The 21227-nt window shown below is 38.2% G+C and overlaps 1 protein-coding gene across 3 annotated transcripts; it reads left to right on the top strand.

The window, feature by feature from the left end:
* The first annotated feature begins 5626 nt into the window (after positions 1-5626).
* Positions 5627-20025, top strand: gpcpd1 (glycerophosphocholine phosphodiesterase 1). Of its 3 annotated transcripts, XM_054618339.1 has the most exons (22): positions 5627-5699; positions 6647-6773; positions 6973-7053; positions 7572-7662; positions 7819-7903; positions 8879-8917; positions 9045-9120; positions 9967-10008; positions 10344-10467; positions 10758-10998; positions 11159-11321; positions 11521-11650; positions 11819-11873; positions 11964-12056; positions 12212-12289; positions 12792-12831; positions 13070-13128; positions 13431-13496; positions 14227-14363; positions 14749-14884; positions 15505-15665; positions 18555-20025. In XM_054618339.1, exons 3-22 carry the CDS (start codon positions 7005-7007, stop codon positions 18733-18735), a joined length of 2046 nt encoding a protein of 681 aa, XP_054474314.1. In that variant the 5' UTR covers positions 5627-5699; positions 6647-6773; positions 6973-7004; the 3' UTR covers positions 18736-20025. The 3 variants fall into 3 exon arrangements, with proteins under 3 accessions (XP_054474314.1, XP_054474312.1, XP_054474315.1); XM_054618337.1 differs by lacking the exon at positions 5627-5699 and having other exon boundaries at positions 6484-6773; XM_054618340.1 differs by lacking the exons at positions 5627-5699; positions 8879-8917 and having other exon boundaries at positions 6484-6773.
* The last annotated feature ends 1202 nt before the right edge of the window (positions 20026-21227 follow it).

Below are 21227 nucleotides of genomic sequence, written 5' to 3'. Positions count from 1 at the left end.
ACTTTAATATTATTTCAGGATGGTACAATAGTAAGAGTGTAATTTGCAGAAAATCTCACCTTTTCTTTCGATGCCTCTTTTTGTGCGTTAATGAGCATAACAGGACATCACATCTTGGTAAGATGGTGATGGGGTTTTTTCAGCAGTGATTCACAATAGAGTTTTACATAACACTGTGCCAGTAATCTGAATTTCAAAGGGGAATGATAATGACAACTCAGCAATTCTCTTCTCATCATAGAAGACATTTATTTTATCTAATTTTTTTTTATGTCTGTGAGACTTCAGCTTTGAGGAATAGCTTATATTTTCTCTTTTCTCTGAAATCTACATTATCCCCCAGCTTTCAGGCTCATTATGAGATTTATTGTAAGCTCTTGAAAGTTTTCAAACGCCAAGTTTATCTTCTGGACGTAAACAGAGTTAGGAAAACGGGAAGAGAGACAAACAGAAGAAATGAGGGAGCAATTGTGTATTCATTACCAGTAGATGGGGATCAAACTGCAGGCAAATGTGAGAGACTACTCTGCACAGTCCTGCTGATTCAATGACTCAAACCATAAGTTAATATATATTTCAGCTCATTTACGGCACCCACATTCATCCACATGACTGATTTTTATGTGAAACCTGGATGCGTTGCAGTGGCGTCTCATTACTTCCCTTTCATCCGGGCAGGAATTTCAATATTAACTGCTATTATCTTCCTATTCTTGCTAAAATTGATTTATGACGCAAAACTAAATGCAAATAGATCAATAAGAAGGATTTATCCATAACTGTTTACCAGTCACTTGTTTAATTTACATCTTTGTGCACACATTCTGGGGTTATTGATATGTTCCTATCCAGGAATGCTGCAGGAAACTCATAGTGTGACAGTAAAAATGGTAAATTATTATAATTGTTAAGCCTCTGAATCTTTTAGTGAGCCGTGAGAATCGGGTCTGTTCATTAGCCGAGCTCCGTGGTGGGTATATCTGTTACTTCAGTGCTGGGAAATACTGGATGAGTCAGCGCCCGGAGCTGAAACTGGATCTCGATTAACCTCGATTTGAGCAAGAAAGTCGTGACATTGACTCCCAGCCGCAGCTAAATCTAACTCATTAACGCCACATGACAGAGGAAGGTTCATTTCTGATAAAATATTCACAGATTCTAATCAGAAACTATATTTCAGAGTCCCCAAATTTGAATAGTCTTAGGTCATTCTTTCTCTTGCAGGACTTACAGATAGTTTTACAATGTAGTTGTAAATGTCTACTTAAGGAGTACTATTCTGTCCTGTTTTTTAAGACATATAATGTTATTTACATACTTTTTGGAGCAACCAATCATGTCATACTCACTATATATACAACTTTACTTTCCAACTAATTCTGAGGCAGACTTTGATCCAGACTGAAACTGCTGTCTGAATGCTGCTACAAACCTTTTAGCCTAACTTTTTGCCTTCTTAAATCATTTTCTATTAGTTTTTGTAGAATATTTTGGCCTTCTTCCCTTTTTTATATTACATTATGTTCATTTTCATATACAGTATATTTTTCTTTATGTTTGGACTTCAAATTTAGCATTTTATCTACTTGGTGTGCCTTCTTCTCCAGTGCTTTCTTGTTGTTATTTGTATTATATCAATATTGAGATTATAAATAAATCTCTTATAATTCACTAAATAACTATGGATGATTCTAAGTATTTGGTCAACACTATAGATGTATTGATTGGGTGTTTCCTAGTGACATCCCAGACAAAGTGAGTGATGTGTTTTCCTACTATAAGAGATGCTACATCTATGACTCCAACCATGTGATCAATGTTGTGGCTGCACAAAATAATGTATGATATTTTGTATTTGATCAGTAGCACGGCAATGATTTAATACTACTATAAATTATTCAAGTAGCATGAATTTGCCACCCGTTGCAGCATCAACTGTAATTCTGGTGATTTTGCTGCATAATTAACCTTCAACAATGACAGAGATATGTGTGCAGAAAAGAAGTGCATGTGTGAATGAATGAGCTCTGTGATGAGAGCACCATAGGGTGTTGAGAAACAGCCTGAAATATTCATAATGCTGCAGTCTCTCCTCACTCATCATGATTTCTCTCTGTTTCCTTTTTGCTCTTTCATCAAGTCTCTCTCTCTCTCTCTCTCTCTCTCCCTTTCTCTCTTGGCGACTCAAATCACTTTTCAGCACTGATACACTGTTACGCACTCTGGCAGCGGGGTTAGCTCTCCAAAACTTTTCATGCTTCAAAAACATCCAGGGAAAAGATGTTCTGCATTTTCCGCGTCCCGTTGGTCTTCATTAACAAAAGCCAGACAGTGAAGTGAAGACAGCCAACTTTAAGAAACAGTTCATTGAAAGCTCTTATCATTCTCATTGTACTCATTAGTACTCTACCATGTTGGCCTTACCCAAAACAAGAGGGACCCTGAAATCCCTGATTTATTAAAAGACTTTACACTGCTTTATTTCCTCACATGTTTGATTCTTTTAATAGGCCAATTACATGCAAGAGATGAGTAACTGCCCTGTGGAGAAGCTAGAGTCCTGGCTGTGTTTCTTTTGACTGGAAAAGATTGATTTACTTTAATTTATACTGCATTGTTTTCGCCTCCTTGCCTGCATTTTGTTCATTTGAACACTGGAGGGAGCTACAGGATAAATCTGGTATTTAGTCTGAACCATAGACTGTGTGCAAAGAAGGGTCACAGCTCTTTCTTATGCAACTTAATTCAAAAATCGCTCCAGCTTGTCTAAGAAAACCTTATTTGTCAACCAAAATTCAAAACACAGTATTGTTACTTTTTCCATGTGGTATTGATAATGGTCCAGTGGTTGACAAGGCAATGATAGTAAGCCCACTAGAGAATGTTCTCCCTCTACATTACAATACACTACATTACAGTCATTTAGCAGATGATTTTATCCAAAGCGACTTACAATAAGTGTATTCAACATAGGTATTCAAGAGAACTACTAGTCACCAGAAGTCATAAGTGCATCTCCTTTCTTAAACAAGCATCTAAGAGCATAAACCAGAGCAAAAGTACAGAAACAAACTAATACGAATACAATAAGTGCAACAAACTAATACGAATACAATAAGTGCAGAAACAAACTAATATGAATAATATAATAAGTGCAGAAACAAAATAAGTGCAGAAACAAACTAATACGAATACAATAAGTGCAGAAACAAACAAATATGAATACAATAAGTGCAACAAACTAATATGAATACAATAAGTGCAGAAACAAACTAATATGAATACAATAAGTGCAACAAACTAATATTACATTACAGTCATTTAGCAGACGCTTTTATCCAAAGCGACTTACAGTCAGTAGTATATTACATATCATTCACCCATTCACACACTGATGACAGGCTACCATGCAAGGTGCCACCATCAGACTCTAACTAACATTCACACAACATCCAGTCCACACCGATGGCAAGCCTTCAGGAGCAACCTGGGGTTAAGTGTCTTGCCCAAGGACACATCGACTGCTGAAGCCGGGTATCGAACCACCGATCCTCTGATTACAATAAGTGCAACAAACTAATACGAATACAATAAGTGCAACAAACTAATATGAATACAATAAGTGCAACAAACTAATATGAATACAATAAGTGCTAAGTGGAAGGCTCAGGGTAGTACTTCTTGAAGAGGTGAGTTTTCAGCCTGCGCCGAAAGATGAGCAGCTACTGGAGTTCTCTTGAGCAAGGCACCTGATCCCCACATGTTCCTTGGAGCAGAGCTCAGAGATCTGCTGTGGCAGCTTTAGTTTTAGAAATCTGGGCTGTATATAAGTCAAGAAAACCTGATGTCATCCTGACACAAAGGAGATGCACTTATGACTTCTGGTGACTAGTAGTTCTCTTGAATACCTATGTTGAATACACTTATTGTAAGTCGCTTTGGATAAAAGCGTCTGCTAAATGACTGTAATGTAATGTAATGACACAACAACACTGTCCGAAGAATGTACAAGAAAATTTGGAAAATGCTTTCAACTGAGTTTTACTGTACAGTACCAGTCTGGTTCAATGGTTTTTCTTTATTTATTTTTTTCTACATTGTAGATTAATATTGAAGACATCCAAACTATGAAGGAACACATATGTAATTATGTGGTAAACAAACAAATGCTCAACAAACCAGAATATGTTTTATATTTTAGATTAATCAAAGTAGTTGAATTAGAAAGGTTTGTCCAAACTTTTGACTGGCCCGACGGAAGCCTCTCCTCAGTGCAAGACATATGAAAGCCCGCATAGAGTTTGCCAAAAAACACATGGAGGACTCCCAAACTATGAGAAATAAGATTCTCTGGTCTGATGAGACCAAGATTGAACTTTTTGGTGTTAATTCTAAGCGGTATGTGTGGAGAAAACCAGGCACTGCTCATCACCTGCCCAATACAATCCCAACAGTGAAACATGGTGGTGGCAGCATCATGCTATGGGGGTGTTTTTCAGCTGCAGGGACAGGACGACTGGTTGCAATTGAAGGAAAGATGAATGCGGCCAAGTACAGAGATATCCTGGAAGAAAACCTCCTCCAGAGTGCTCAGGACCTCAGACTGGGCCGAAGGTTCACCTTCCAACAAGACAATGACCCGAAGCACACAGCTAAAATAACAAAGGAGTGGCTTCGGAACAAGTCTGTGACCATTCTTGACTGGCCCAGCCAGAGCCCTAAACCCAATTGAGCATCTCTGGAGAGACCTGAAAATGGCTGTCCACCAACGTTCACCATCCAACCTGACAGAACTGGAGAGGATCTGCAAGGAAGAATGGCAGAGGATCCCCAAATCCAGGTGTGAGAAACTTGTTGCATCATTCCCAAGAAGACTCATGGCTGTACTAGCTCAAAAGGGTGCTTCTACTCAATACTGAGCAAAGGGTCTGAATACTTATGACCATGTGATATTTCAGTTTTTCTTTTTCAATAAAATTGCAAAAAATTCTATATTTCTGTTTTTTTCTGTTAAGATGGGTTGCTGAGTGTACATTAATGCGAAAAAAAATGAACTTTTTCGATTTTAGCAAATGGCTGCAATGAAACAAAGGGTGAAACATTTAAAGGGGTCTGAATACTTTCTGTACCCAATGTATGTATGTCTTCTTTTATACAGTACCAGTCAAAAGTTTGGACACACCTTCGCATTCAATGGTTTTTCTTTATTTTTTTCTACATTGTAGATTAATATTGAAGACATCCAAACTATGAAGGAACACATATGTAATTATGTGGTAAACAAACAAATGCTCAACAAACCAGAATATGTTTTATATTTTAGATTAATCAAAGTAGTTGAATTAGAAAGGTTTGTCCAAACTTTTGACTGGCACTATATAATAGTACATGCATGTGAATATGCACGTGAATAGTGAATATGCATGTGAACATGCACGTGAATATTGAATGTGCATGTGAATAGTGAACATGCACGTGAATATGCATGTGTCTGAGCTCCTCAGAGCTGCACATTATCAAGTTACAGTTATGTAACTGGAATGCTTTCGCAGAACTCGTCTTCCTAGAGTTGTTATTATGGTGTATGTATTAGGAACCGTTCAGAAGAAGACATCAGAAGAAGACATCCCCTCCTACTTAAGGGACAACTGCTGTACTCTCTTCCAAACAAAAAAAGCCTGTATCAATTTCTACTGAAGGTGAGTGCACACGTGTTCCTATCTCTTTGTTTACGTACATTGTGTTCCCTGCGCTGCCGCATTTAAATACATCTCGTAAACTCCTAAACCGTTTTTTTGTTGTTTTTTTATATATATATTTTTTTTTAATTAATTTTATATTATTTATATAAAATTGATTTATATAGTTTTTACGGTACTGCAGTAATAAATGTAGCGTTCAATTTAATATACGAATGCGGTATTTAATGTATTTTGTAATTAAAAAAAAAAAAGTGTTTTGTTGGTCGTTAAAGCTGGAGTTTACGAGGGTACGTTAATGCAGCACCGTGACGCATCACGGATCCAGAACAGGGCGGTGTGAGCCAGCATCGCCAAGTAGACAGCGGAAGCCAGAGCACATTACGTCATAAGGAAATGACACATTCAAAATAAAAGCGTTAAGTACAGTATAAGAGACATTGAGTGCAATTTAACCAATTATATAAAATAAGTATTTTACTCCATAAAGACTGCATTTTTTAAATTTGTTTTAAATCAAACGCTATCTCAATTTATTTAATAATTTAAACGAATGCATTTCTCAAAATCACGGCTCTTTCAACTGTTTCTCCATTGAAGACATAGAACACATACCATGTATTTTTTATTTTTTAACCCCAAATTTTTTATTTTATAAATACAATTCACATAAAATCAACACAAACGAAAAAAAAAAACCCATTTCTAAACACAAAAAACTCTCAATAAACCACGCGATTTTATTTTGAAATGACGCACCAGAAATCACGTGATCTTTCTTTTTCTCGCCCCTCATGCTGGATCTATGCTTGATATGTTGTTCTCCGTTCGCCAACCATTATGTAACCCTCTTTGTCGCAGCCTGTGTTTTACTCTAGATGCGCTCGGTAGTTTTACACCTATGTTGTTAATTATTGCATCCTTGTTTTTGCGGTCTGGATATTTAGTGAGTTAGCGTCAAAAGCTGCACAGATGCCTTGAGGCCGGAAAACGAAACCTGGCACACTGTGATCCCTCCATCTTCAACACCGCCACGGGCTACAACCCCATCTAAAGGCTGCCAAAACCAACAAGGTATCTTCCATAATTACTGCTATCTAACTTCCTAAAACACTGCGTAACTATTAGAGAAAAGCTAGCTGGAAAAACGTGCTAAATTACGCTAACTTTCTCTGATTGGATCAGAACCCGGAAGTAGCGCGTTGACACGTGACCGCTCTCGTCCAATGAAAATGCGTTTAGTGTTCATTCACAGTGTGTTGATGTCTTCCAGCTGGTTCCACTGTGTCTGTGTCTGTGGACATCATGGAGACCTCTCAGGTGACTTTGGCTGTCAGAGGCGAAACTTCCTCAGGTATGTTATTATTATTTTATTTTTGCATAGTGTAGTATTGCACCAAATATTATACCATCTCTCCCAAAATGTTGAAATCACAGTTTAGACAAAATGGAGGTCTGCACGTTTTATATCATTTTAATACACACCTAATGTAAAATTATAGTATTTCCTTGTTTAAGATATATATATATTTTTATTTATTTTTAAATTATTATTTTTTTTAATTATTATTATATATATATATTTTTTTTTTTTATTGTATAATATGTTTTATTTATTATCTGTTTCTATGTAGTAGAGCTGCTGCCACACCCAAATTTCCCCCATGGGGATCAATAAAGGAATATAATAATAATAATAATATTACACTTATAGTAAGTCGCTTTGGATAAAAGCGTCTGCGAAATGAATGTAATGTAATGTAATGTAATGTAATAATAATAAATATTATAGTTTAAACTGTAAAGGTTGTGTATAAATGTCATTTCTGCTGAAGTCACATCATGTAAAAGGCCAATTTTTCACATTTCTAGGGGAGGTGATTGCAGTTGTTGGTTCCTGTGAAGCTCTGGGCAGCTGGAGCTATCTAAAAGCTGTAATCCTACACCCTGATGGGAATGATGGGTACGTTTAACATGTGTAATGTCGCAGTCGTTAAAACACGCTTTAAATCATGACCGTATGTGATATTTTTTTTACTGTTGCATGCAAAAGGTGGCCTGCTTTTCTTGCTCTTCTGTCGATCTAAAAATATTAATTTATGTGTTTACTCCCTGACAGGAACATATGGACTACAACTGTCTCTGTGCCTAAAGGAGTTGTGTCCAAGTACCGCTATCTCAAAGGCTTCTTTCTGCAGTCAAAGGTGGGCAGTCTCCTGTATTTAAAGTGACGTAGCCTGACAATAAATGATTGCTTTGCTAATTGCTGTCAAAGATCATCCTTTCAAAGCAGCAGCTATAGATAAATATTGTTTAAATTGAAGGCCCCATGTAAATTCCCACTTTTCCCTGTTGCAGCTCATCAGCAAGGACGAGGAAAACAAGTTCTGTTAGTTTGTTTGTTCTAATGTCTTTTGAGAGAGTGTGTTGGAAAGCTTAAGACTTGATACGGGTTTAATGCAAGGATCAGTAAAAGGATTTATGTAATCACTTTCTGTACCTATGTTCAGGCCTTTAGGGTATTGTTGTGGAATAGCCAGCCCCCGCTAGCTAACGCTAATCACATGAACCACATTACACATTAAAAAAGGGACAGAAAAAGTGTCAAAAAATGAATTTAGAATGTGTCTCTCTCTGAGTATTGACTCCTAGTGCTGGTGTAATTTTGGTTTTCTATGCCACGGGCGGGGTTCACATTACGTGAGATCAGAAGCCTGTTCTGACTTGACTAACTCACGTATTTGTTCTGTGTGGTTTGTGAGATGCCCTGCTTTTTAAATTTGAATAGGCTCAAAGTTCCTGTGAGCTGAGACTTGTCATTGGCTTTCATCAGTTGCTGCAAGGCTCAAGAGGTTACCATCTGCCGGGGTTTTTGAATTATTCATGGCATCCGTGTCAAGCTAGACATTTAAGAAACTGAAGTTATTCTCCTGACTGTGGAAAAATGTTAGCAGCAAAACTCAGGGGCCATGTTTTTCATAGTTATAGGTTTGAGCAGTATTTGTTTCCTACGTGTAAAATTCCCCTCAAATCTATAATGCTATAATTAAAAATGTAATGCTACTACCATAATTGGTACTAAATATAATGTGATAATGAATTTGTTTCAGATGAAGAGAGACGATCAATAAGTAACTGAAGCCATTTCTTTTTTCTTCACTAACAAATTCACTTTTCAGATTTCAACCATGGTGACTGACTGCCCCAGATGGGGATTGGTGACTATACCAGCTCTAAATCCTTTCTGACACTCTAGTCCAACAGCGGCTTTGAAATGAGACTGAACAGTATATCAATTTATCTGATTTGAAATCCCTAACATTGTACTAAAAATTGGAATTGCAGAGCACAGGTGGTCCCTGTCAAGTGATAGTCAATATGTGGGAGACCCATCAACAGCCCCGCACGATGAGCCCCACAGGTATATAACAAAAAAAAAAAAAAAAAAAGCTGCACAATGTGGTTGGGTAAATGAAAATGTTTCATACTCAACCCCCCATTTACATCTCCCATTCCCTTCCCCGGGGCTATATGTAACAGTTGCCCATCAACACTAATGTAGGGGCAGTTTATTTTGTCTTTCTCATATCGAAGAAGAGGGTTCATATGTCAGGGATGGGGAAAATCTGACCGTTTTGGTATGTTGTGTTGGGCAACATGCATGTCGACGTTAACATACTTGAGTGCAGCGCTTCCACCTCGAACTCTGTCTGTGACTTATTTGTAGACTTGTGAAAGAGCAAGGACAACACCTGCTGGAATAATCTATTGCCGTAATCTATTACAGTTGAGACCGCAATGCAGTAGATGTCATAAGCGGATATTATTGATCTTTGCATTTAAAAGCCATTGTGTTGAATGGTACAATGGTTGCACCCTGATGTGCAGGCACTCCTCTTTTTTTTTAGCAAATCCTACATTTCACGCTGGAATAAGAATGTGTCACAAATAAAAGGTTTATTTATTTATGTTCAACACAGAGGTGATTTTGTTTGAGCTCTGAGTAGTTTCATAATCACAAAACTGCTAAATTAGCCTTGTTGACCTGCTCATGCTCAGAGTCATAGTTAACGATTTTTTGGGGAATCAAAATGTATTTTATTGACTAGTCAGCCCTTTTAAGTTGAGGCGAAACCGGAACATTGAAAGCATCGAACTGAGGTTTTCCTCTGTGTGCACCGAAAATGCTCTTGTTTGATTTGACCTCAACTTTTGTTCTGTTTAAATGGATCTATCCTGTTTCTAATGCACTTTTCCTTTATTGCAGAATCACACCAAAATATTGACGATGAACAATTTGGAATTCACAGTAAGTTGGATATAAAAAAAAAAACTTTTAAACATCACTTTTAAACACGAAAACTGTAACTAAGGTGCTCTCCACATTAATAACATTATGCAGGTTTACAGTATGTAAAATGTCCATTAGATAGAAGCACTGTAAAACTAAATTGCTCACTAATGATCACAATCTGTCTGGGACGTTTGAATCCCTGAAGGCCACATTGTAGGTCACTTCCTGTGTTTTGTACAGCAAAAGCTTTTGATTTCATTCTTTGAAACAGAACAAACAGTTGTCTCCACCCTGCTATTGTCGCCTCCACCAGTTCTTTGATGGAAATACTGTGTCCTTCCTCTTTCTAGATGGGGTGAATTGTGTTGACTCTGGGTGGCTCACGTGCCAGACAGAGATTCGCCTGCGTCTGCACTATTCAAAGACCTCTCCGGTGTCTATCACTAAGAAGAAATACAAGAAGTCTCGCTTCAGGTAAGGAATGACACCAGGGGTCAAGTTTAACACCTCCCAGAGAAAGTTCAACTAGAAAGTGACATGAGGCGGGTCAGTGGCTCATTACGGTGCTACTGTTAGCCTACCTGTTACCTCAGTGTAACAGGAGCCCTGCATATGAAATATAAATGAGAGAAGCTAATGGTAAAACATGATTTAATTTAACCTTTTATTCATTTTTGATAAACATTTTTTTTTAGAAACATATGGATTTGACTATCCAAACTTCTGTGTATTTAATGAATTGTTTATTCTACCTTCCTATGCAGAATCAAGCTGACATTAGAAGGGTTTGAGGAGGAGCACGATGATGAGGAAGAGGAGCATATTCCTTCATCTTTGCACAAAGAGACCACCACTCTGGAGATCAGTATGATCAGTGCCAGCGGCTACAAGTCGCGCCACTCACAGCCTGAAAATGGCTACGCACTGGAGCCCTCCCTGTGGACCGAGTACAGCATCCACAGCATGGACCCGTACAACCTAGAGCTCACCTTCGAGTTCTTTGAGGTAATACTCACCTGCCTCTCATAAACCAGTAAAAAATTGTATTTATAAAACGAATATGCTTGACTAACAAACACAAGTGGAAAAAACGAAGAACATATCAGGTGATCAGTATTAGATTGATCTGTTTTCAGTTGTGCTAATTTGATATGTTTGTTCACAGGAGGATATGAGTGAGCACGTAGTCCAGGCGGATGGCCATCCAGGGTATGTGGGCACAGCATGTCTCCTCTCCTCATCTTTCTCGGAGAGCGGGAAGGACTACGGAGTAGCCACACTTCCCATAATGGGTCGAAATTCGAGACAGACCATCGGGAAAGTCAGAGGTAGGATTCTGCACAAACAAATTTCATACTCGCTGACAAAGATTTGACTATGCAAAAGGGAAGGGCTCAACTGCCTGGCTTGTTTTGATCGTCTGTCTTTGTTTCTGTTTCATTCAAACAATGTGCGTGGGCGAACTTGTTGACATTGCAAAAAGCGACTTACAGGAAGATACTTAATTACTTTGTGGTTTTGTTTCAGTTGACTACCTGGTGATCAGGCCCATCCATGGGTTTGATTGTGAAATGAGCTCCTCCTTCACCAAATACTGGAAGAAAAGAAGTACTCTGAATGTGGGCCACAGAGGAGCTGGCAGCACACATGCAGCCAAGTGAGTCATCACAGCAGCCTTTGACTTGGACAGGCTAGAACACAGCTTCCAATGAACGCAGTCCACGAAGAAATAGTTAATAGAACTACCGTGTGTGTCAATAAAGCTCAATACGTCTGCATATCTGTTGCCTGTCAACAAAAGTTTTTTTTAATTTGTGTTTTGCAGGCACCAAAGAGTCAGGGAGAACACCATAGCTTCATTCAAAAGCGCTGCCCAGCATGTGAGTTATGCAGAGCATTAAAACATGAGTGAATATTTCCCTTTTAAACATGACTTTGTCCTTCATTACATGTCTATTGTGTGCTTGTAGGGTGCAGCCTATGTAGAGTTTGATGTTCACCTCTCCAAGGATGCTGTTCCCATTATATACCACGATCTGACGTGCTGCATATCCACCAAGAAGGTAAAACAATGACGTAGAACATGTTGTACTTCTCTGTGGGCATTTCTATTTTTCAAAAACTAATCATGACTCGATGAACCGACCTTTAGAAAGATGTTAAGCAAATGTATGTCATTACTCAAATCAATTAATTATTATTTTTTTCTCCTTGACAGAAAAATGACAACAAGTCTCTGGAGCTTATTGAGGTTCCAGTCAAAGACTTGACATTTAACCAGCTGCAGCTTCTGAAGGTAAAAACTTTGAATGATTAAAAATCAATGCAAATACAACCCAAGTTTAAATGCACCTTTTTATCCTTTAAATGAAAGTGAACAGTGTTGATGTTAGTTACACCGGGGATTTTGCAATTTTCAATTCAATTTATTTTGTATCGCCAAAAAAAGGCAAATATGCCTCAGTGGACTTTACAAAATGTCCTTTGCCTGGCGCCTTCTCTACACATTGGACATTTGTATTCTTCCCAATTATTAACTTGGACATTGAACAAATAGTTGTGCAACTGTGTCTTCCGTCAGCCAATGAAGCATTTAAGGGATTAGTGCCTTTTTAAGTGGAAAAAGCATTATAGTATTTTGTGTAGTTGGCACAAATATAAAAAAAAATGCATGGAAAGCAAATTTATCATGAAAAGATACCAAAAACTATACAAACATTGAACTAAAACTTCTGTGTTGAAATGTAATAATGTATTGATTACAGAGTAGATAACGTATGCTTTGTGTTGCTGCACAGCTCGCCCACGCCGCTGCGATAAAAGAAAATCATGACAAAGGTATGAACCTATTGTTTGTGTTTTGTCATCACCCTCTGCCTGGGGAAAAAAAAAAGATAAAAAGAAGTGAATTGGCCGACATGTTGCATAGCAGTGTGCTTTAATTTCTGTTGTACAAACTGTAGATCAAAAGACTGGCATGAACTGTGAACGTGTGTAGTGTGATGTGTGTAGCTGTATGTAAAGGTTAGTCAGGAGATCGTTTGTGTGATGTCATCTGTTTTGTTCCCATGTTCAGATCTGCTGGATGATGAGGAGGAAATCGATGAGCATCAGCCGTTCCCTTCACTCTCCCAGGTGAATGACTTTATAATGCTGATGGTTATTATATAGTTTATCTAATCAGTATGAGCTGTTCCCCTTACCTTGCAGTATCTATAGATAAACAGGAGAAATAAGGAACTCACTTCCCTGGTTTGATGGTACTGTCTGCCAAATGACTATGAATTACCTGTTAAGCAAACAATTTGGTTATTTATACATTTTTATCTACTATCGTCATTGTAGCCCACCTTTCACCTCCTGACTATTGTCATATCAAAGTCCCAGTAAAATGAACAGCACCCTTTTTTTTTTTTTTTTTTTTTTTTTTTTTACAGATCTTCCAAGCTATTCCGGAGCATGTTGGCTTCAACATTGAACTCAAATGGATCTGCCAGCTGAAGGTGGGTACACTTAATCCACGTTCACACTACACAATGTTCTGTCTTTAAGCCGTTGTGGTTTTCACACTACATGACTGACTGGGGACAGAGTGGTTACACAGTACAAGATCTTTATTCAGAGTACGTCTGGTCCCCAAACTATGCGTCATCATAAAAAAAAAAAAACCCCGATTGAAAAACGCCATACGCAAGACAGGATTTATTGATCAAGCAGTCCGTGGGGCTTTTCTTGTTGTCGTGCCTGCTGTTGTTATCACACAAGTTCAACGCCTTGATTATTTATAGCCTTCGTTCCTCTAGGTGTAACAAACAACTTAGTTTTTTTGTTGCAAAAGCAGCTCACACAGTAAAGTTCCTGTTTTTGCAGCCGACCCCTCCCCCGGGCTTCTGCTCAGCCGTTTCTTACGCTGTCATTGGTTTTAGCTCCCAGACGGGCTCAGATGTTAGCATGCTAGATATCCGCTAGAGCCAATGCCGATTTGCCTCTGTCAGCAGTTTCAAAACTCTCAGCAAGGGAAATCAGGGCTAAAGTTGTGCAGTGTGACTTGGCATTTGTTAATAGGATCGATGACATAATCATTTTCTCAATAAATCAGGCTTAGCCGGTCCCACTTAGAATACAGAATGAGTTTTTGACTTGCTCAAACCTAACACACCGTTTTGCATTTCATATTGGATTGTAGAATTTGAATTTTCTCATGATAAACTGATTAATTATTTTTGCTGACAGGACGGGTCATGGGATGGAAACCTCTCAACCTACTTCAACATGAATACCTTCCTCGACACCATCCTGTCCTGCATTCTGCAAAAAGGAGGAAAAAGACGCATCGTCTTCTCCTGCTTCGACCCAGACATCTGCACCATGTAAGCACAAGTTAACAACAGAGGATAAAGAATCCCCAGATTTGTTAAGGCTTTAAACACTTCATACTATCCAGAGACACAATAACTTTTTGGCTCATAAATGGATTACAAGGTTTCAGACAAAGACCCATAGAAAGGCTTCTCCTAATCTTCAGACAAATCCCATTTGTTGGCACAATTATTCTGAATAAATTGTCAAAAGCACACTTTGTCTTTAAAGATTGCATGTTAATTCTGCTTAAGGCAGTTTAGACATTCAAAAATTCTTATTCACTATGATTCAGTTTTCATGAATGGAATTAGCCAGTCAAGATGCTGCTTTTTATTAATATAGTTCTAAACACAGAAGTCGCTCTCCAACATCTTCTCATGTGTTTCCCCTCAGGGTGCGTCGAAAGCAGAACAAGTACCCCATCCTCTTCCTGACTCAGGGAATTTCTGAAAAATACACTGACCTGATGGACATCCGCTGCCAGACCACTCAGATCGCCATAAGTTTCGCTCAGAGTGAGAATATTCTGGTGAGCAGAAAGTCAAATACTCATCACAATGTATCTAATGAATTTTCCAGACTTTGTATAACTTCAACAAAACATTTATTAAAAAGGCAGTTTAACACTAACAGTTTTTAAAATGCCACTTATAACAATATAATACAATGGGAGGACAGGATTTAGCATGTTACAAAAACACAATTTAAATATATTAAAAGTCTTAATTCTAAAAAAAAGCTAGACCTTCACCTTTGAACAGATATTTGGCTTGTATTAGAATGGTTTCTCTTCACCTTCTCTTAACGAGCATTGCTGCAGTGCAGTTGAGTAAAAGACTTGAAAAACAAGTCCACTGCCCTCAAGTCAGTCAAAACAACAAACCAGTCCGCTAGCATAGTGCTGTGTCGTCTGTCTTTAAGATAACCGCAGTGGTTATCTTAAAGTGCGGAACTCCAGACAGTTTCCATATCATAATCTGACCACATCCCTTTTTTGTTGAAGGCACGTATGGAGATGAATTAGCTCACTTACCATGTTATACAAACAAACTTAACCAGTGTTTTAAACAAAATGCGAGTAGATAAACTTAACAAAATGAAACAAGACCCCTTTTTTCTAACTGGTCTTCCTCACCTTTTAACTTTTAGGGGATCAGTGGCCACAGTGAGGAGCTGCTGAAGAACCTCTCCTACATTGAGGACGCCCAGTCCAAAGGCCTGGTGGTGTTCAGCTGGGGAGACGACAACAACGAGCACGAGATCAGAAGGAAGCTGAGAGAGATGGGCATCGATGGGCTCATCTATGATAGGTAGGTTAAAAATACAACATGTAGAACTCAACTCTTGCAGCGTAAATGCAACCATTTGTGTTAATGTAGAACCTACACTATCTCAAAAGTGAAATTATTTTACTTTGTTTGTTTGCAAAACATTTTATTTTCTATCCAAACCATTTCTGTTCAGCTTAACATTCATTATTTTGTGTTTGAAGCTACAATCTCTTGTTGTTACCCAACACCCGGCACTGCATACTGCACAGTATGTGCCGTGCTGTTGCGTTCCTGTTTCAGCAACAGTTATTAATCAGGGCTATCAGTTGAGTAAATTTGAATACTGCATTCACAACACTGTTCCTTGTTATATAAAGGCCCTTTTTCTTATCAGCAAAGTTCTGCCCGGTTCATGGTTATATCATCAAGCTCTGCCAGACTTGTTAATCACTTGGCATCTGCCATAGCTGTTGAGGAAAAATGATTTTGATCATTCATTGATCACATTGTCTATGACTACGAAACTCTGCCAATGCTGTTACATAAAGATTGGTCTGCTAGCAGGTTGAACAAGTTCACCCTGTTCTTAGAAAAGCTGCGTGGTCAGCAGGGCCTGTTCGTGCAGCTGTTTGGATTCTAGGTTTCATCACTCAGTGACATTTGCTCTATATTTATGTTTGTACTTTGGCCCAGACTTCCACAGGCCCCTGCCGAAAGGCTTTGAACCCTAGCTTACAGTCCCTGCAGATTATTTATGTAACTTCATGTTTGATCTCAAACCGTTAGAAACCCTCCAGGCTGTTGTTATAACTGTGCCTCTTTCTTACAGAATTTGTGAATGCTTGGTGCCATATTTTGACTCAAGTTCTTCAAATTCCAGTAATGTCTCTCTGGTTCCTGGCTGTTTTTTTTCATTTTTTTTTTATTTACTCACTCTTGGCTGATTGTTTTTGATAGCGCAGTACTTGACCTTTCATCGGCAATGATTGTTTTTACTAAACATAGTGGTTGATTGGTCAACCGCCATGTTTATCATTTTTTTGTTTTTTAAAGCTACTGTCACTTCACTTTTTGAATGGATGCTTATTGTTTGAGTTATGAAAGGCCTCCTCAACGTTTGCTTGGCATGATCTTAGTGATATTCAACTTCATTTATGAAGCAAGAGAGGCACTGAACTTTCCATGCATGAGGTAGTGTTATTTGACATATTGGGCTTCTGTTTGGACCAGAAAGAAATATGTGTATATACCTCTACATTTGTAACTGCTGGTTGTAATCTAATTGGCTGATGTATGCAAGTCTCATAGCACCAAACCACTCTGACAAGGATGCATACTCACTATGTGTAGCTTGTAAATGTCACAAAAGACAATGAAAGGGACGGTCTTATGATGCAAGCCTCATATGTAGAGCTAATCACCTCTGAGCAGCTTTGTCAGATGTGAGAGCATATTTCTTCACGAGTGCATTTTTCTATTATTTGCACCTATGAAGTTTGTAAACGATCAGCCTGTACTGCAGTTTGATTTCTTTACAAAAACGGGTGATTGCACTGGACACTCTCTGTTGGTTTGGAGAGTAGTTGCACTGCTACTGCTTTCATGCAATTAAGCCTTCAGTGGGCCGGTCTCAAGACACAAGTTGAACGTTATCAGAATATCTCTATTAACAGACATCTTCAATTTGCTTTCTTAGATTGGTAGGCTCAGAAAGCTGCCCATTAGCTTCCCCCTATGAGCTGTTCACTTTAAGAGATGGGGTTGATAGCTTTTACAATGGAGACTTTTTTTTACCCTGACATCAACCTCCCAGACAAACGGTACTCTCAATCTGAACAAAAGTTTAATTTCTTTGGTTTATTTTTGGCCATTGCCTGAGCTGAAACATTAACTACCTACTGTAAAGCATTTGATTGAGAGAGAATGCACAGCCTTTGGAACAGCGGCACACTAAGAGACCAGCCTTTCTGTTAACAGTAAGCCTGCATAGCTGTGCTAAATGTATTGTAGCTCCATGGAAAAGAGGTTTTAGCTTTCTAGAACAATGTGTTGCATTGTCCATATCGTGATGGAATTATCTAGCATACCTCAATGGTGCGGTTGTTGGCCATACATGTGATTTTTGAGCTCAGAGCATTAACTTGCTGGTAACCAGTGCAATCACCCCCCTGGACAACATGAATGGAGCAGATTGTGCTGTTAGCGTTTACATGGGTGCATGAAAAACATGTGTGTGGAAGTGTATGGTAATACTGCCCCTTTGCTGTTTAGTTGATAGTAGAACTGGACTGGAGTTGTCTTTTTTCGTTGTTTTTTTTTGCATCTTGCTCGATGGATATTCAATATTTTTGCACTTTTTATCAGATAAAATGTCAAAAATTTAAAAAAGACTCCATAAGTCTGACATATTTTCCCCAAGTTAGTACTGACAGTATGTTTTGTTTGACTGGACTCCCCAGTAGTGCCTGGCGATAATTCACCATTATCATTAAGCTACTTTCAAGGGATTGTGTGTTTTTGTAATAGTATAATCATAACATCATATCCATACTGTTTTACAAAATGTTGTTCCTTAAATAATTGCTTCTAAGCCAATTGTAATGAAATATAATGCGTTTAGTTTTACAATAGTGAAGCGTTTTGTCTGATGTGATTCATAAAGTTTAAATTATTATCTTAAATAAGATTTTACCTACATGTGCGATATGATGATTCGTATTCGTTCTAATGTGATTTTTATATATATTTTAACCGTATCGCCATGCTCTACTAACCAGTGTGGATTTATAGTCTTTTAAATGTGTATTAGCTTAATGTTATTAGCTCAGGATAACTGTACTAGCACTGATAGAAACTTTTGAGGCAGCGGTTTACACAAACTACATTCACCGATCTAACAGAAAGATGTCTCGTCACTGTCTCCTTCAGTATCTGCGAGGAACAAGGAGAGCAGCCAAACATCTTCCAGGTAGAGGAGGAGCACACCCTGCAGGAGGTCATCACAGAGGAGACCTTTAACAGCTCCAGCTGCTCCTGCTACTCCATTCCCTGCTCCAGGGCTCCCTGCGTTGGCAGCGCCGAGTCCGATTCCGGCCTCAGCTCTTCGTAAATGACTGGACCCCCCCCCCCGGATGATCAAACAAAACCAGTTTTGATTGAAGATTGTTACAAGATTCATCTCTTTCATGCACAGCAATGAGAGAAAAAGCAGTTAAACCATAACCACTCCACTCACTTACAGCTTTAGTCTAAAGTCCTGCATCTTCACAAATGATTTTTGTTATTTATGCTTTTTTTTTTTATTGAAATATGTGGATATTTTGCCAAAACATTAAGGTAGCCAGGTTTTTTTGTTTTTGTTTTTTTTTGTCAGAATAGTCTCTTCAATGATCTAAATAATTGTGGAACAGGATCAAATTGGGAAACTCTAAATCACAGTGGGCATTTATTTAACTAATATGTTGCATCACTTCATAGTCTAAGTACTCGTATTGATTGCATGTGATATTTTACGGGTGCACCAAGTGTCCACGTAAATTGTATATGAAGGTTTATGAGGATGTAGCAATATGCTGTTTTTCCTGTTCTTGCTGTATAGTCTTTTCTGTGCATGTAGCCATTACCTTAAATGTTGTTCTCATTGTCTCAAACAGCAATGAGTAATAGCAACTGATTGCTATTTCTGGTTCAGCACAGAAATACTTTGGGAGATGCAGGTTGCCCTTAAGAAATGCTCACCTCAGCCTGCATGAGCGATATATATTTAATTTTGGGTGAACTGTTGAAAGCACTTCCTTCTCCTTCACATTTCTCCTGCTTATTGACTTTTAATAGTAAATCACACGATGCATACTGAATGTGCGATGTCCTTTTTATCTACTTGATTGGGGGGAACACTGAAGAATGTTTGTGACAGTGTGCGTACAGTACATATACCACAGCCTTAAGGTGGGAAAATCAGGTTTGTTTCTGTTTCTAAAAAACGACAATACCTCACTCATCTATTAGAATAGACCTGAGTTGAGATGTGTGTGTATAGAATGAACACATTCTTTACTTCTCTCCTGTAAATCCTATTTAACTTCAAGGCACATGTTTTTTTTATTGCATGAGGGATCATGTTTTAATTATGCTTGAAAATATTTCATGACTTGCATATTGATATGATGTATTGGTATAAAGCAATGAGTAATGCAGAATGTTGATCACAGCAGAACAAATCAATGTATCTTATTCCGTCTGTGTATCTGCTCCATCACACAATCTCTTACAAGCTGAATTGATTGAGCCATGCATGGCCTCTGTATCGGTATGAGTCAAGTGTGAAATATAAAATGCCACTTCAGGGCTAAAAAGTGTTAAAGGTAATGTAAATAAAATCCAAACCTATATTTGTTTATTTCGTCTTTGGCTTTTTTTACTTTTGCATCCCGTAAGTTTTTAGCTGCAGATTCCTTTTGCTTCCTTAAGTAATACAGAGTGATGGTTTTATTTCTCCATCTGAAATGATCTGCCTTTTCTTTTACTTAAAAGCTTCCCAGTAATACTACTGTATCACCATTATAAGGACACACTGAGTTGGAACTTTCAACTAGTTCCGGCATAAAATTATAATACATCTGAATTATTCACAAAACGAAGCTTTAAAGGAGAGTCATAATGTTCCTGTCTGTATGGACATTGAAACAGGTTGTGCTTGTTATCACTCCTCTTACTGGCCATGCATGTTTGTAAGAAAAGACAGCTTCAACATGGCCTACACCCATGTAATGCTGCTGACACTGCGGTTTAAATAAGATAACACATGCAAACTTTTCAGTAGTAGGAACCACTGATGACTCAATGACTTTCTTTCCTATATTATGATGACTGTTCGACAGTAGTTATCAGCATGAAACTTTAAACTGATTTATCACTGATCAATTGCTTCCCTATCATCAGCCTTGACCATACAAAGGCTGGACTAGGGTGAATAAAAGGTCCTTGTTTGACAAGTGCAGGGTTGAAGAAGATAGGAATTAGGAATAACTAGATACACAGGTGTTTATCACGTAGTTAGGTAGGCCAAAATACTTGTTTGAGCACATTTCGCATGGTGGGATTTGTAGGCAACAACTCACCCTTTAAACTTACAGTTCATGAACGTCACACTGGACCTGAGTTTTAAATAACAATTAGACCTCTTTTGTTAAAGTAAGAGGTTTCTACGCCCATTTGGAGAACAAAATGGATGAAGTTTATTTTATTTTATTGGTTTATTCGGTAGGCACAGTGCACATTAATAAAACATTTCTGTAAATGCGCCAGATTTTGCCAAGAGGCTATTTTTCATCTGTAGTATCCTAGACATGTGTTACAAAGTCACCCTAAAAACAGTAATTAAGATCAAGAGTATAAAGTTATGCAATATTTACCCCTTAGAAAGCATGCAGAAACAAAAAAAGAGAGTACTATTAAGACATGCAAGAGGCTCATAAAACAACACATATGAAGCAAATAAATAAGGGATTATTTATCCATCCATCCATCCATTTTCCGTAACCTGTTTATCCAGTTAAGGGTCACAGGGGTGCTGGAGCCGATCTCAGCTGTCAATGGGTG

The sequence above is a fragment of the Anoplopoma fimbria genome, chromosome 18, assembly GCF_027596085.1.
Source record: "Anoplopoma fimbria isolate UVic2021 breed Golden Eagle Sablefish chromosome 18, Afim_UVic_2022, whole genome shotgun sequence".
Lineage (NCBI taxonomy): Eukaryota > Metazoa > Chordata > Actinopteri > Perciformes > Anoplopomatidae > Anoplopoma > Anoplopoma fimbria.
Note: the sequence above shows the minus strand (reverse complement) of the source record. Positions and strands in the feature narration are given on the sequence as shown.